Below are 15,657 nucleotides of genomic sequence, written 5' to 3' on the forward strand. Positions count from 1 at the left end.
AAGCTTAATGAGTCTAGTTTCAAATGGAATAAATGAGAACATATTTTGAATTTTTTACAATGAGAAATTTGATTCGTAATGAAGAGTGGTCAGATTAGTCAAACAGTGAAACACGGGAAACTTTAAGAAAAATCTGGTATTGATTGGCCATAGAAAAAATTTTGAAAATTTTATGGATAGAATATATATGAGTCTATTTTCAGGGAAAATTAACGGCACTTGATTTGGAGTTTCGTAGCTCCAGTTATAAATGATTTAGTGACTGTTGCTTAGGAAGACAGCTTGCAATGAAATTATGATTATGTGGTAAACACTGACAAAAATTTGTTAATGAGTTGCTTATTGATTTCTTATAAGCTTACTCTGATCTGTAGGTGTGGTTGGCCGAATATTGTAAGGGGTTAATACATAGTTTGTATTTGAATAGTTAGATTAACGTGTTAGTAATCCAATTGTAGGCGGTTTGTATGTGGATCTCATCAGCATATCGTCGCAAACAAGTGTGTAACTAACACCCTCTTATAGACGAGATCGGACAACCCAAAAAGCCGAAATGCCGAAAAGCCGGTATTTTGAGATCTTGTGAGTGTGTGAATGCTCATGAGATTAATAGTTTGATGTATATGGTAAATTAAAGTGATAAGACTGCAGAGTGCGCGATTCTGTGCATTTCGATATTTTTGGGCTTAATGGGCCAAAAAGGGGATAATGGGCCAACGGGTCCAAGTTGGTAAGAAAACGCAGTAAGTGTTTCTGATCATACGTAAATGGCTATGTTATGTATGAAAACCTTAAGAATAGTGAAATTACTTGAACACCCCTATGTATACAAAATTACCGTTATACCCCTAGGGTTATTTTTTTTGAAAAGCATGATGTTCTGTTTCTGTATACGTATGCCATGACATATTATTTCTGACGCATGGGGACATGGGTTATATTATGGAGGAAGTGTCCTGGTGGCAATGCCACAAATATCAGATCTGGTGGCTCTACCACATATATCTGTTCTGGTGGCTCTGCCACGATTATCTGTATCTGGTGAGTCTGTCACATTATCTGTTCTGGCAGCCATGCTGCAAATTCTTTGGTGTGTAGCGGTTGGGTGGGTCGAGTTGTCTCCCCACACGTTGTAAGGTTGGTACGGGGGTGTATACGGTTGGATATGGTTGGGTTTTTGCATAAACATGTAATATCTGTTTTGTTCTGTTATGGGCCTATGGGCTTTATTCTGAATTTCTGTTCTGGGCTAAGGCCAACTTATTCTGTTTCTGTGGTTTGAGCTAATATAGGCTATGGTTGGGTTAATTTACACACTGAGTTTCCCCAAACCCACCCCTTTTATTTCCATCCACGCAGGTAATCCCCAACCATAGTGGGCTTGGAACTGTGAAGGAATTCGCAGTGGCCACCCGTTCTGAAAGTTTGATTTTCTTTTGGTGAACTGGATATCCTTTTATTTACGTTTGAGGTTTTGGGTTTTTTTTTAAATGTAATAAGGCCGCTTAATTATTCTTGATGGTTTTAATATGTGTTACTAAGATAAGTATTACTTATTTTAACTGTTGAAGTTGGAAAGCTTTAGGACGCGTTTTTAAAAACAACAATTGATTTCAAAATACCACGATAACAAGCAAAGCTTTCGTAATGAAAGTATTTTCCAAAATTAATCACTTTTCCTAAAAAGGACTTAATCAAATCGATTTCCTAGAAATATACATGACGTTAAGGTGTGGCAATGGCGGTATGCATGTCTAGGATTGGATCCGAAGGGAGCTCGGTACTTAAGCAGTTCGATGGACTCACCTCCTCTTTTCCGATTTCCTACCTGGTGCACAGCTTCCATTCACTTTAACCTATACTGAAATTATCTTTTAAAACACTAAGTAAGTTTTTTTGGATCAACAATATAAAATGTTTTGAACACTTCGATGTGGCATGTCGGATCCGGCCATAACGTCTGAGCCGGGTTTGGGGTGTTACACTTCCTCTTTTCAATCATCTTACCCCATGCAAATGCAGTATGACATACTTGTAATAGCATTATGTAAAAAAAATAGACATGTTTAACATGTCTTCAGTTCAATAGTAGTAATATGCGTGTTGAGCATGCAATCAATAATTTAGTGGCAGGAATAAGAGTAACAATTTATCATAAAATACAATGACAATAGACATGTAACATTGATTGTAATGCCCCCAAAATGTTATATTTTGGTTTTGTGAATTGTGACACAAGTGTGTATCTGCTTCAGTGGTTAAGTGTTCTGGGTGTGTGTTTAAGGTCCTAAGTTTAAGCCCTGTCTTGGGAAAATTTAGGTATTTTTCTGAATAAAGCCTTAACCTTGTTTAGAAGGCTTAAGTTTAATTGTATGTAAATTCATATCAGAATGGGCCTGCTGGTCTAGTGGTTAAATAGAGTGTTAATATGTTGGTCTTGAGTTCGAATCCCAACGTGAGCAAGGGAGTTTTATTTTAGGCATGGTTCGGAGAGAGTTTGGGTGGAAGTTGAATTTTGAGTTGTGGTGTTAGTAGGAGAGAAATTAGGGATGTGAATCACATCTCCTGTTTGTTTTTCAAATTTTCTTCTCTCCTCTCTTTTCCTAAAAATTCTAACGTTAAGCAAAATTTCTTTTTCCTCTCTTCTATTTTTCCCTTTCCTTCATCTTGCTGAAACTCTGCTTCTCCCTTATCTTTAGTTCTTTTACTTTCACTCCCTTGTGCATCGTGAGCTACACATTTTGGTAAGTAAGTTTTGTGCTTTGTAGTTGTAAATACTAAATGTTAATTGGGGGTTATTAATGTTTTGGCAGCAGCATATTGCGAGGATCGAGATTTTTTCCGTACTAATTTGTAATCGATTGATTCAAGGTGTTGGAGGTAAGTTTCATCGCTTTAAGGATAGATATCCCGATTTGGGTTCGGTTTCTTGTTTAATGATTAAGTGATTAATATAGTGAAATTAGTTAATTATAGGATCTGAAGTGCTCGGGGAATGTTTTAACATCGATCAGAACCAAGTGTGTACCCAAAAAGACAAAAAATGAGAATCTGCATAAGCCGAAAAGAAATCTGTCGACGCCACACGGGCGTGTGAGACTGTGTGCGAGACACGGGCTTGAACAATTAGGGTGTGTGGGCCACACGATCGTGTTGGATTCTGAGACAGGCTGTATAATCCACACGGCCAAGGCCAATTTAGGCCGTGTAGGCCACAAGGGCAGGCCACATGGGTGTGAGCCATCTTTCTGAAAGAATTCTGTAAGGTTACACGAGTCGCCTAAATCAACTGTAACCTACTGTAGGGTCAGTAAGCATTATCTGAACCCCTAAACGTGTGATCTATTGTATGATATCTGTACTGAGCCTGATAATGCTGTACTGATTGCGTGATTGATTATTGTATATTAGCGTGTTATTCATTGTACGTTAAATTACATCGGGGTGGGTTGATGATTTAATTGAAGAAGTGTCTGAAAGGCTCTTAAGCCTGTTATCTGGCAGCTCAGCTGCAAATATCTATTTATGTGTCACGTTTCAGTACAGCATGGTGTGTAGAGATGGGTGGGTCGATATTATCCCCACATAGTGTGTCGGGTTGGATGGAGATGGTGTGTAGAGGCTAGTGCGTAAGATTCTGATATTCTGTTCTGCATCTATATCTGATTGGGTTAAAGCCCTAACTTATATCTGATTCTGCATCTGAATGGGCTAAGGCTCGAACTAATTCTTTAATGGCCTTCGGCCTCAGACTGTTTACTTCTGACTTCTGATGATTATTCTATATGTTTGATATCTGTGGGGATTACACACTGAGTTGCGAAACTCACCCTTTTCTATTTAATCTGTTCAAGTAATCCCCAGCTTTAGGCGGATCGGTGTAGTGGATGACTCGACGGTGGCCACACGTAATAGTTTTAGACTATTTCCATTGGATTTTCCAGTTCTGAATTACTTATTTTTTGGGGGTTTTTGTTGTAATTTTTGGACTTTAGACTTTTTGGTTCTTAAATTTGGCTTTTGAACTGTTGATGATTTTACTACTGATAAGCACGATTAAAATTCAATTTTCTCTAAAAGCAAACAGTTTTCCTAAAATAAAAGATTTTCTAAAGCTTCCACGTAAAAGAGATATGTTTAAAAGTAAATCAGTGAAAACACGTTTTTCGGACTAAGTAAAAGATAATAACTGAACGATTTTAACATATCGATGCATTTTCAGAAACACTCTTATGTAACATCGCCAGATTCGGTCATAACGTCTAGGTCGGGTTTGGAGTGTTATATTTAGTGGTATTAGAGCCAGGTTCAAAACTTGGCTATGAAATTTTGGGTTCCAAAAATTGGCTTTTAAAGGAATTATTTCCAAAAGTTTTCAAATATTCTGGTTTAGAGTGTGGTTCATAGAGTCTCCGGCGCCGATCCTGTAAGTTTTCTAAAATTTGTACTGTTTATTTCGCAATACGGTAGAAAGTATATTCTGAAACTACTGTAGGTAGTAAATCGTATAGTGAGACTACGACTTATGAAAACAAACTCTGAACTTCTAATATTGTTTTGCATAAGACATTTGTTAATAAATAATGAAATTGTAACTGATCCATAAAATTTGTATTACCGATAAATTCGATTAGACAATAAGCGCATGAAGTATTCGCGGACGTGGTACTAAAGACCGAGGTAGAGGCCGTAGAGAGGCTCGAGCTGAGTCATCTTCCATGGATAATATACCGAATTTGGACATGAGTGAGACGCTAGTGTCGCCTGCTATTGAGACTGGGTCTCGTGATCGCGTGGCCGGGGATGACACATTGTCTCAGCCTATACTCAGGATTTTGGAGAGGGTCGCTAGGCCAAATGCTAGATTTGGGGGTCGAGGGTCGGTTACAGAACAATTCCAATCCAATGGGGCTGAGTTATTCAGGGGTGTCGCTGGAGTCGCACCTAACATGGCTGAGTATTGGATGGAGGCCATGGAGAGAATTATGAACGACCTGTATTTTACTTCTGAGCAAAAGCATAAGGGGGTTATTTTTCTGTTGCGTGATGAGGCATACCAGTGGTGGCTCAAGGTTAAGGAGGGCACTCAACCAAACTGATTGACCTGGGACTATTTTAAGACTACGTTCCAGGGTAAGTATGTAGGGGTCAGCTACATTGATGTCAGGAGGCGTGAATTCCTTAATCTCACCCAGGAAGACCGTTCAGTGGCCGAGTATGAGGCTGGATTCCTGAGATTGAGCCCTTATGCGCTAGACATGGTGGCAATTGAGTACGAGAGATGTGTACATTTTGAGGACGATCTTAGGGATAATCTGAGGGTGCTGATAGCTACTCAGTGAGTTTGTTGTTCTGGTCGAGAAGGCCAAGATTGCTGAGGATGTTAACCGTGCAGAGTGCCAGAATAAAGATAGCAAGAGGGGTAGGAACAAGAGGGATTCATAACCCTCGAGCTCTGGGTTGAGACCTAAAAAAAGGCCAGATCTGATGGGCCAGTGAGAGTTGGGCTTCCTGTTGCACCTACTGGGATGGTGTTGTGTGGGCACTGTGGTAGACGTCATCTGGACAAATGTTGGAGAACTACTGGGGCATGTCTGATATGTTGCTCGACTAAGCACCATGTTCAAAACTGTCTACTGAGAACTGATTAGATGCAAGCTTCGAGTTCTGGTACTGTACAACTGCTGAGAGTAGTCCAGTAGCCATCTAGGGGCCGAGGTTAGGCCAGGGGTGGTAATGGTATGAGCCGAGGACAGAGAGCACCAGGCAAAGGTGCTGGACTGATTGAGGCGAAGCAGCCTGCTTTGGTTTATGCTGCTCATCACCGTGAAGACCAAGATGCTTCGAACGTTATTACGGGTACGTTTTTAATATTTAATGTACCTTATTTGGCATTCATTAATATAGGCTCTACACACTCCTATGTAGCTAGCATTATGTCTGAAACTTTATGGATTTTGGTCGAGGATACTTCTAGTGAGGTGACTGTTGTAAGTCCTTTGGGGTAATCCATTCGAATTAGTAAATTGTATAGAGACATTCCATTAAAGGTTCAAGGGATAATATTTCGGGCTGATTTCATGGAGCTTCCGTTTGGGGAGTTCGATTTGATGTTGGGGATGGATTGATTGGTAAAGCATTGAGTAAGTTTCGATTGTGCGACTAAAAGGGTTGTGTTTAGAACTCAACAAGGTAATTGTGATTGGTGAACGACAAGACTACCTGACTAATGTGATTTCAACTTTGGTAGCGAAAAAGTTAGTTCGGAAAGAGTGTGAGGCATTCTTAGCCTACATTAGTATTTTTTATTAGGGGGACTCTTTTGTTAAGGATATCAGAACTATGAGAGATTTTTCAGATGTCTTTCCTGAGGAGTTACCGGGGTTACCTCCGAGCCGTGAGGTAGAGTTTGGGATTGAATTGATTCCTGATACAGCTTCAGTGTCTATCGCTTCTTACCGAATGGCACCGAAAGAACTGACGGAACTTAAGGTTCAGATTTAGGAGTTGTTGGATTGTGGGTTCATTTGTCCTAGTATGTCTCCATGGGGAGCACTTGTCCTTTTCGTGAAAAAGAAAAATGGGACAATGAGGTTGTGTTCGACTACCGTCAGTTGAACAAGCTAACGATCAAGAATAAGTACCCACTTCCAAGGATAGATGATTTATTTGATCAGTTCAGAGGGGCCTCTATGTTTTCTAAGATCGATCTGCATTTAGACTATCATCAGTTGAGAGTTAAGGAGGCTGATGTACATAAAATGGCATTTAGGACTCGTTATGGACATTACGAGTTCCTAGTTATGCCCTTTGGTTTGACTAATGCACCGGCGTCATTATGGATTTAATAAACTGAGTATTTTAGCCCTATCTGGATCAATTTGTAGTGGTGTTCATCGATGACATATTGGTGTATTCTAAGATAGAGGATCAACACGATGAGCATCTCAGAGTGGTTCTACAGATTCTTCGTGAAAAACAATTATATGCGAAGTTCAACAAGTGTGAGTTATGGCTTCAAAACCTTTGTTTTTATAACAGATTATCAAAACTTAGAAGATTGATAATGAGATTTTAGCTAAACGAGCTCTGTGTGAATTAGATTCTGATTTAGAATTCAGAGTTGATAAAGATGATTGTTTGAGATACCTAGATCGAATTTGTGTCCCGAGAAATCCAGAGTTAATTCAGATAATTTTGAATGAAGGTCACAATAGTCGGTTATCTGTACATCTGGGTAGTATGAAAATGTATAATGATCTGAAATAGTATTACTAGTGGTCTAGAATGAAAAGAGATATCTCTGATTTTGTTTCGAAATGTTTAATCAATCAGCAAGTTAAAGCTGAACATCAGGTGCCATCTGGTTTGCTATAACCGATAATGATTTCGGAGTGGAAATGGGAAAGAATGACAATGGACTTTGTTTCGGGTTTGCCCCTGTCTCTGAGAAAGAAAGATGCGATCTGGGTTGTGGTTGATCAATTGACGAAATCTGCTCATTTTATTCAGGCTCGATCCGATTACTTGCTTGATAAATTAGCTGAATTATACATTTCTGATATTGTGAGATTGCATAGTGTGCCATTATTTATTGTATCAGATAGAGATCTGAGATTTACATCACGATTCTGGAAGAAGTTGCAAGATGCTCTAGGTGCAAACGGATGGTCAATCCGAGTGGATTATTCAGATACTCAAGAATATGTTGAGATGTTGCATTCTTGAGTTTGAAGATACGTGGGAACAATATTTGCCTTTGATTGAATTCGCTTACAATAATAGTTTTCAATCAAGTATTAAAATGGCACTGTATGAAGCCTTATATGGTTGTAAATGCCGTACACCTTTGTATTAGATTGAGCTCAGCGAAAATAAGATTCACGGAATTGATTTGATAAAAGAAATCGAGCAGAAAGTAAAAGTGATCCAAGATAGTTTAAAAGTAGCTTCCAATCGTCAGAAATCTTATGCAGATTTGAGAAGAAAAGACATTGAGTTTGAGATCAACGACAAAGTGTTTTGAATGTATCTCTGTGGAAGAAAGTATTTCGATTCGGTAGAAAAGGCAAATTGAGTCCGAGGTTCATTGGGCCGTATAAGATTACCAAGCGTATTGAGCCGGTAGCATATAGATTGTTGTTGCCACCAGCGTTAGAAAAGATTCATGATGTGTTTCATGTATCGATGCTTCGATGATACAGATCCGATCCTTCGCATGTGATTCCTCCGTCTGAGATTGAAATTTAGTCTGATATGACTTATGAAGAAAAGCCGATCCGTACCTTAGCTCGCGAGGTTAAATAACTGCAAAATAAGAAATTTTGTTAGTAAAAGTGATGTGGCATCGACACGGTATTGAAGAGGCCACGTGGGAGCTTAAAGATGCTATAAGACAGAAATATCTGAATCTATTCAACGGTAAGATTTTTAGGGACGAAAATCCCTAAGGGGGAGAATTGTAACAGTCTGGTTTAGACCCTAGTCGGAACAATAGTTTCGGGACCACAAATTCGAGTTAAAAAATATTTAAATATTATTTTCCGTGTTTTTGATATATGAATTAGTATGTGTGAAAGTTTTATGTGAAAATTAAATAGATTGTGTGCTTAATTTGCTAAAAGGACCTAATCGCATAAAAGGTAAAAGTTGACTGCTGTTTGTAAAAGTGCCTATTTGATTTGTCTTATTAAAAGAAAGGTCCTTATGATGCAATTTGACCGTTGAACATTTGGATGGACATTAATGACCATTGAATATATGTTTATTATATGTTTAAATAAAGGTTAAATTTGTAAATAGGTAAATAAACCTATTATAATAAAATAAAACATGATATTTGTTTCATATTTTCCATCATTTGGCCGAATATATCAAATAAAAAGAAAAGAGAAAAGCAAGCTAGGGTTTGGCACTATTAAGCTTTGATTTAGGTATGTTTTTGTTTCTGTTTTTGATAATTTCTACGTTTTTATAATCGTTGCTTTGAATACTATTAAGCCTATGTCTCAATTTATGATTTTGTTGATGATTTTGAAATGTTCCATTGATAAAACTGTGAGTTTTGTGAAGTTAGTTGTTGATAAATAGAAGATATGTTTTGGGTTAACATGTTTTTTCTTTGGATTGTTGATAAATTTGAGTAAAATGGGCTAAATTGTGAAATTTGTAAATTGAAGGACTAAAATGCAAAATAAATGAAATGTGTAGACTAGTATGAGTACTAGGAGAATTTGGTCAAGCATGAGTATATGAAAATTATGTGTATTTTGTGATTTTGTGAATTAGGGGCTAAAGTGTCAAAATGTGAAACTGTGAGAGCTAGTTTGCAAATTGCCCTAAATATGTGTTTATGGACTGTTTTGAATGAATTTGTGATTGAATAAGTTAAATTTGAATTTATATAGATTAAGAATTAAAGAAAACAAAATTAGATTGGGGAAAGTCGAAAGTTGTCGAGTAACCAATTCCATCCATCCGAATCCGTACGAGGTAAGTCGATATGCAAATAAATATGCTTGAATTGAATTATTATTGTTCATATGATATTGAATTGTGATGAATGAATATTCAAGCTCAAGATGTGCTATTCGAGAAAGTATCGACAAAGTTTCGACGTCCGAAAAGCCCTGTACGAACCTTAGGAATACTTAGGATACATATGTAATGACATAGGATTTTCGATATGTGTTATCATGTAAGACCACGTCTGGGATGTTGGCATCGACTTCTGATTTATATGTAAGAACCTGTCTGGGTCATTAGCATCGTATTTGATTTTGTATAAAACCCTGTCTGGAACAGTGGTATTGATATTTCATTACATGTAAGATCACGTCTGGGACGTTGGCATTGTATGAACTTTCTGAGCTATCCGTGTATCCTTATGTTTCCAAACGGTTCAAATGGGCACTCCGAGAAAATGAATGACTTTGTGAAATTGTATCCGATTCAGGTACGTTTGAATTGTATGTTATGTTTGAGAATGAGAGGTAAGTATACAAGCAAATGATGATAAATTATCTAAGTATGTGAACATATGTCATATGTGTAAATGAATTGAGATTGTGTAACATGTATATGAGCAAGAGGTTTGTGTTAGTTTTTGGTTATAAAGTATTTGTAAATTGATTATGCTTATATGTTTTGAATGATAAGTTTATTAGTATATGGCTTACTAAGCTTTTGAAAGCTTACTTTGTGTGTGTTTGCATTGTTTTATAGATATCGAAGCTACTGTGAGCTCGGGGATCGTCGAGGATCGTCACCATACTATTGAACCTTATTTTGGTACTTTTGAAATTGTATGTATTGAAGTATGGCATGTATAGGCTAGAAGTGTTTTGATATGTTTTGTAATATATATATTAGGCCATGTGATGTGGCTAGTTTGTGTTTGAACTTATGGTTGGAAATGTTATATGATATGTGATGCATTATGAACCATATGATATGTTTTGAATAACCAAAAGAAATGGTCAATGTTGATAAATTTTGGTAAGTTTTGATCATGAGATCAAATGACGTATTGAAACATATGCCTTGGTATGATTTTAGTTTAGATTTGTTATAACTTGGTTGATGAATTGATATTGGAATTGTTGATAATGTTATGGCATGAGTGATGTATGGTTTAGGTTAGAAATTGGCTGAAATTGTTGTGCAGATATGCTTAGTTTGATGCTTATAGGTTTGACCCAATTTGGGGTGACAAATTGGCTATTCAAATGGCCTATTTTTGTCCACACGGGCAGAGACACGAGCGTGTGTCTCAACCGTGTGCGACACACACAGCTATGTTGCACGGCCGTGTGTCCCTTGGGGTACCTTACAATTGTAAGTCAGACTCAAGCATGGTCAAGGCACACGGGCGTGTGGCTAGCTGTGTGGCTCAAATCAGGCTCGACCACGGCCAAAACACACGAATGTGTCTTGTGGCCATGTAAGGAAGTTAGTATGTATGCCTTATTTTGGCACGGCCTAAACACACGGGCGTGTTTAATGCTGTGTGAGGCACACGGCCTGTTCACACGGGCATGTGACATGTACTTGTTACAAAAATGTTTAAGTTCTGGAAAAAAAATTGTATGTGTTCGGTTTAGTCCTGACCCCTTTCTAATGCATATTTAAGGTCTCGATGACCTATATAAAGTATTCTATATTGATGTTTGATCTCTGATGTTAAAATGTTTATGAAATGAATGTTAAATATTTCGATTTGTCCAGTAATGCCTTTAACCCTAGTCCTGCAACGGATACGGGTTAGGGGTGTTACAAATTCTATTTGGGTCATCATGGATCGATTGACCAAGTCCGTTCACTTCATTCCTGTCAAGACGGACTTTTCTCTGTAAAAATTGGCCAAGCTCTATATTTCTGAAATAGTACAGTTGCATGAGGTACCTATCTCAGTCATCTCTGATAGGGATCCTCGTTTCACGTCTCGGTTCTGGAAGAAGCTACATGAGGCTTTGAGTTCGAGGTTAGACTTCAGTACTGCTTTTCATTCTCAGACAGATGGTCCATCGGATAGCGTGATTTAGATACTGGAGGATATGTTGTGAAGCTGTGTTATTGATTTCCGAGGCAGTTGGGAGAAGTACTTGTCATTAACTGAGTTCGTCTATAATAACAGCTTACAGTCAAGCATCCAGATGGCACCTTACGAGGCACTATATGGTCGTAAGTGCCGTACTCTTTTATGTTGGACTGAGTTGGGCAAGCGACGTGTTCTGGGTCTGGAATTAGTCTCCGAGACAGAGGATAAGGTTAGATTGATCAGGGATTGACTGAAAGTAGCTTCTGATAGGTAGAATTCTTATGCAGATCTGAAGAGATGCGAGATTGAATATTCTGTGGGGGATTTTGTGTTTCTCAAGGTCTTGCCATGGAAGAAGATTCTAAGGTTCGGTCGTAAGGGCAAGTTAAGCCCTAGGTTTTTTGGGTCATATCGTATTCTGAAATGAGTAAGGCTGGTCGCTTATCAGTTGGAGCTACATTCGGAGTTGGATCGGATTCACGACGTGTTCCACGTCTCTATGTTGAGGCGCTATTGCTCTGATCCTACGCATATTGTGCCTGATGAGGAAATTGAGGTTCGATCAGATCTGACCTTCGAGGATGAGCCGGTTCAGATTCTGGAGCGCGATGTTAAAGTTCTGAGAAGGAAATCTATTACATTAGTGAAGGTGCTGTAGTGGAATCATAGCACTGAGGAGGCTACGTGGGAGCCTGAGGATGTGATGCGTCAGCAGTATCCTCACCTGTTCTGATCAGGTAAATTTCAAGGCCGAAATTTTCTTTTAGGGGGGTAGAGTTGTAATGCCCCAAAAATGTTATATTTTGGCTTTGTGAATTGTAACACAAGTGTGTATCTGCTTCAGTGGTTAAGTGTTCTGGGTGTGTGTGTGAGGTCCTAAGTTCAAGCCCTGTCTTGGGAAAATTTAAGTTTTTTCTACATAAAGCCTTAACCTTGTTTAGTAGACTTAAGTTTAATTGTATGTAAGTTTATATTAGAATGGGCCTGCCGGTCTGATGGTTAAGTAGAGTGTTAATATGCTGGTAGTCTTGAGTTCGAATCCCTACGTGAGTAAGGGAGTTTAATTTTAGGCACGGTTTAGAGAGAGTTTGGGTGGAAGTTGAATTCTGAGTTGTGGTGTTAGTGGGAGAGTAATTAGGGATGTGTATCACATCTCCTGTTTGTTTTTCAAATTTTCTTCTCTCCTCGCTTTCCCCAAAAATTCTGACGTTAAGCAATATTTCTTTTTCCTCTCTGCCATTTTTCACTTTCCCCCATCCTGCCGAAACTCTGCTCCTCCCTTATTTTTCGTTCTTTTCCTTTCGCTCTCTTATGCATCGTGGGCTACACGTTTTGGTAAGTAAGTTTTGTGCTTTGTAATTGTAAATACTAAATGTTAATTGGGGGTTATTGACGTTTTGGCAGCAGCATATTGCGAGGATCGAGATTTTTCCTGTACTGATTTGTAATCGATTGATTCGAGGTGTTGGAGGTAAGTTTCATCGCTTTAAGGATGGATATCCCAATTCGGGTTTGGTTTCTAGTTCAATGATTAAGTGATTAATGTAGTGAAATTGGTCGATTATAGGATCTGGAGTGCTCAGAGATCGTTTTAGCATCAATCAGAACTAGGTGTGTACCCGAAAAGACAAAAAACGAGAATCGACATAAATCGAAAAGTAATCTGTTGATGCTACACAAGCGTGTGGTCGCCCGTGTGGTAGGTCGTGTGACTGAACATGGCCGTGTAATTGACGAACCAGGCCGTACGTGCGTGATGCAAGCCCATGACACAGTTGTGTGAGGACTAGCGAAGTCGTGTGCGAGACACAGGCTTGACCAATTGGGCCGTGTGGGCCTAATTCTGGGCCAGGTCGTGTGATCCACACGGTCAAGGCCAATTTAGGCCATGTGAGCCACACGAGCGTGTTGGCCCATACGGGCAGGCCACATAGGCGTGTGAGCCATTTTCTGAAAGAATTCTGTAAGGTTGCACGGGTCACCCAAGTCGACTGTAACCTACTGTAGGGTCGGTAAGCATTATCTGGACCCCTAAACGTATGTTCTATTGTATGATATCTGTACTGAGCCTGATAATACTGTATTGATTGTGTGATTGATTATTGTATATTAGCATGCTATTCATTGTATGTTGCATTGCATCGGGGTAGGTTGATGATTTAATGGAGGAAATGTCTGAAAGGCTCTTAAGCCTGTTATCTGGCAACTCTGCTGTAAATATCTGTTTATGTACCGTGTTTCGGTACAGTATAGTGTGTAGGGATAGGTGGGTCGATATTATCCCCCACATAGTGTGTAGGGTTGGATGGAGATAGTGTGTTGAGGCTAGTGGGTAGGATTCTGATATTTTGTTCTGCATCTGTATCTGATTGGGTTAAAGCCCTAACTTATATCTGATTTTGCATCTGAATGGGCTAAGGGCCGAACTAATTCTTTAATGGGCTTCGGCTTCAGACTGTCTATTTCTGACTTCTGATGATTATTATGTATGTTTAATATCTGTGGGGATTACATACTGAGTTGTGAAACTCACCCTTTTCTGTTTAATCTGTTCAGGTAATCCCCAAGTCTATGCGGATCAGTGTAGCGAAGAACTCGACGGTGGCTACACGTAATAATTTTAGACTATCTCCATTGGCTTTTTCGGTTCTGAATTACTTATTTATTTGGGGTTTTTGCTATAATTTTTGGACTTTGGACTTTTTGGTTCTTAAATTTGGCTTTTGAACTGTTGATGATTTTACTACTGATAAGCTCGATTAAAATATAATTTTCTCTAAAAGCAAACAGTTTTCCTAAAATAGAAGATTTTCTAAAGCTTTTGCATAAAAAAGATATGTTTAAAAGCAAATCAGTGAAAACACGTTTTTCGGACTAAGTAAAAGATAATAACTGAACGATTTTAACGTGTCGATGTATTTTTAGAAACACTCTCATATGACATAGCCAGGTCGAGTTTGGGGTGTTACATTCACATATCATACATTATAACAGTAGCAATTTATTCATCAACTCACATATTCTAGCATATTCATAATATCAAGGAATCAATTAAGTGAATAAAATCTATAAAAACAATTCTAGGACTATACAAGGACTAAATTGAACAATTTACCAAATTTTGGGCAAAACTATAAAATAGGGGTCACACGACCGTGTGGCCAGGCTGTAGTGGTGTAACAAAAGCTGTAGTTACCCTACAAGAGGGACACGACCGTGTAGAAAGATTGTGGCCGTGTGGTTCACAAACTACCCTAGGATTTACAATGGGACATGGTCGTGTGATCCAATTGTGTGGTCCACATGCCCATGTGGGAGACCATGTGCCCCTAAACTTTACATAATTTTCCACCAATTCACTTGGAAAAGAACATACATACATTCACAGCGGATTCAATCGATATTCCTCACGTTCGATTTTGATCTGATTCACCTAAATTCGATCCTTCAAATGACATTTAAACGTGAATTAACGATTGGTTTCAAGATTTGACAAGATAGTAAAAAGATTTGGCAAGAATCATAAAAGATTGATTAATCGAGTCTAAGATTAGCGTCGGATAGTAATATTACAAAAATTTGGGATCTAAACATAGGAAACGAGATGTACTTACCGATTTTTGGCAAAGGTAGAGATGTTGTTGACGACAATTACAAAACCATTAAAAAGAATGATTGAATGAAGGATGATTTGATTCAAGAAAGCAAAATAATTATCAACAATTAGGATGAAAATATGAAGTAAAGAACAGGGAAAGAAAAAGAGAAATAGAAAGATGGAGAGCAAATTCTATTAGGATTTAAAAAGGGTAATATAAAAATCTAATTAGGAAAATAAGAGAAAAAGATGGTGGAATTCTAATTATATTGGAATCTTAAGGAAGGAAAAGATATGAATTCTAACTAGGAAAGAATTGGTTAAATTCTTAAGGTTTGTAAACCCTAGAGGTGGCACATGTAATTTACCCAAATTAGGAACAAGGGACGACAATTAGGGTTAGAATTAAGGGTTTGTTGAAAAATTAAAAATAATGAGAGAGAAAACATTTGAACCTTGAACCTCTAAGAAGAGGAACTAACATTTAACCATTGAAGTTGTAACTCATTTCTTGTTTATT

At 38.2% G+C, this 15,657-nt stretch overlaps 1 protein-coding gene across 1 annotated transcript; it reads left to right on the forward strand.

Annotated features, from left to right (window-relative positions):
* Positions 1 to 4,718: 4,718 nt before the first annotated feature.
* LOC107959687 (uncharacterized) lies at positions 4,719 to 5,445 on the forward strand. The gene is made up of 3 exons (XM_016895839.1): positions 4,719 to 5,072; positions 5,133 to 5,321; positions 5,365 to 5,445. The coding sequence occupies exons 1-3, from the start codon at positions 4,719 to 4,721 to the stop codon at positions 5,443 to 5,445; spliced, it is 624 nt and encodes a 207-aa protein (XP_016751328.1).
* The last annotated feature ends 10,212 nt before the right edge of the window (positions 5,446 to 15,657 follow it).

Source organism: Gossypium hirsutum, chromosome A08 (genome assembly GCF_007990345.1).
Source record: "Gossypium hirsutum isolate 1008001.06 chromosome A08, Gossypium_hirsutum_v2.1, whole genome shotgun sequence".
NCBI classification, from domain to species: Eukaryota; Viridiplantae; Streptophyta; class Magnoliopsida; order Malvales; family Malvaceae; genus Gossypium; species Gossypium hirsutum.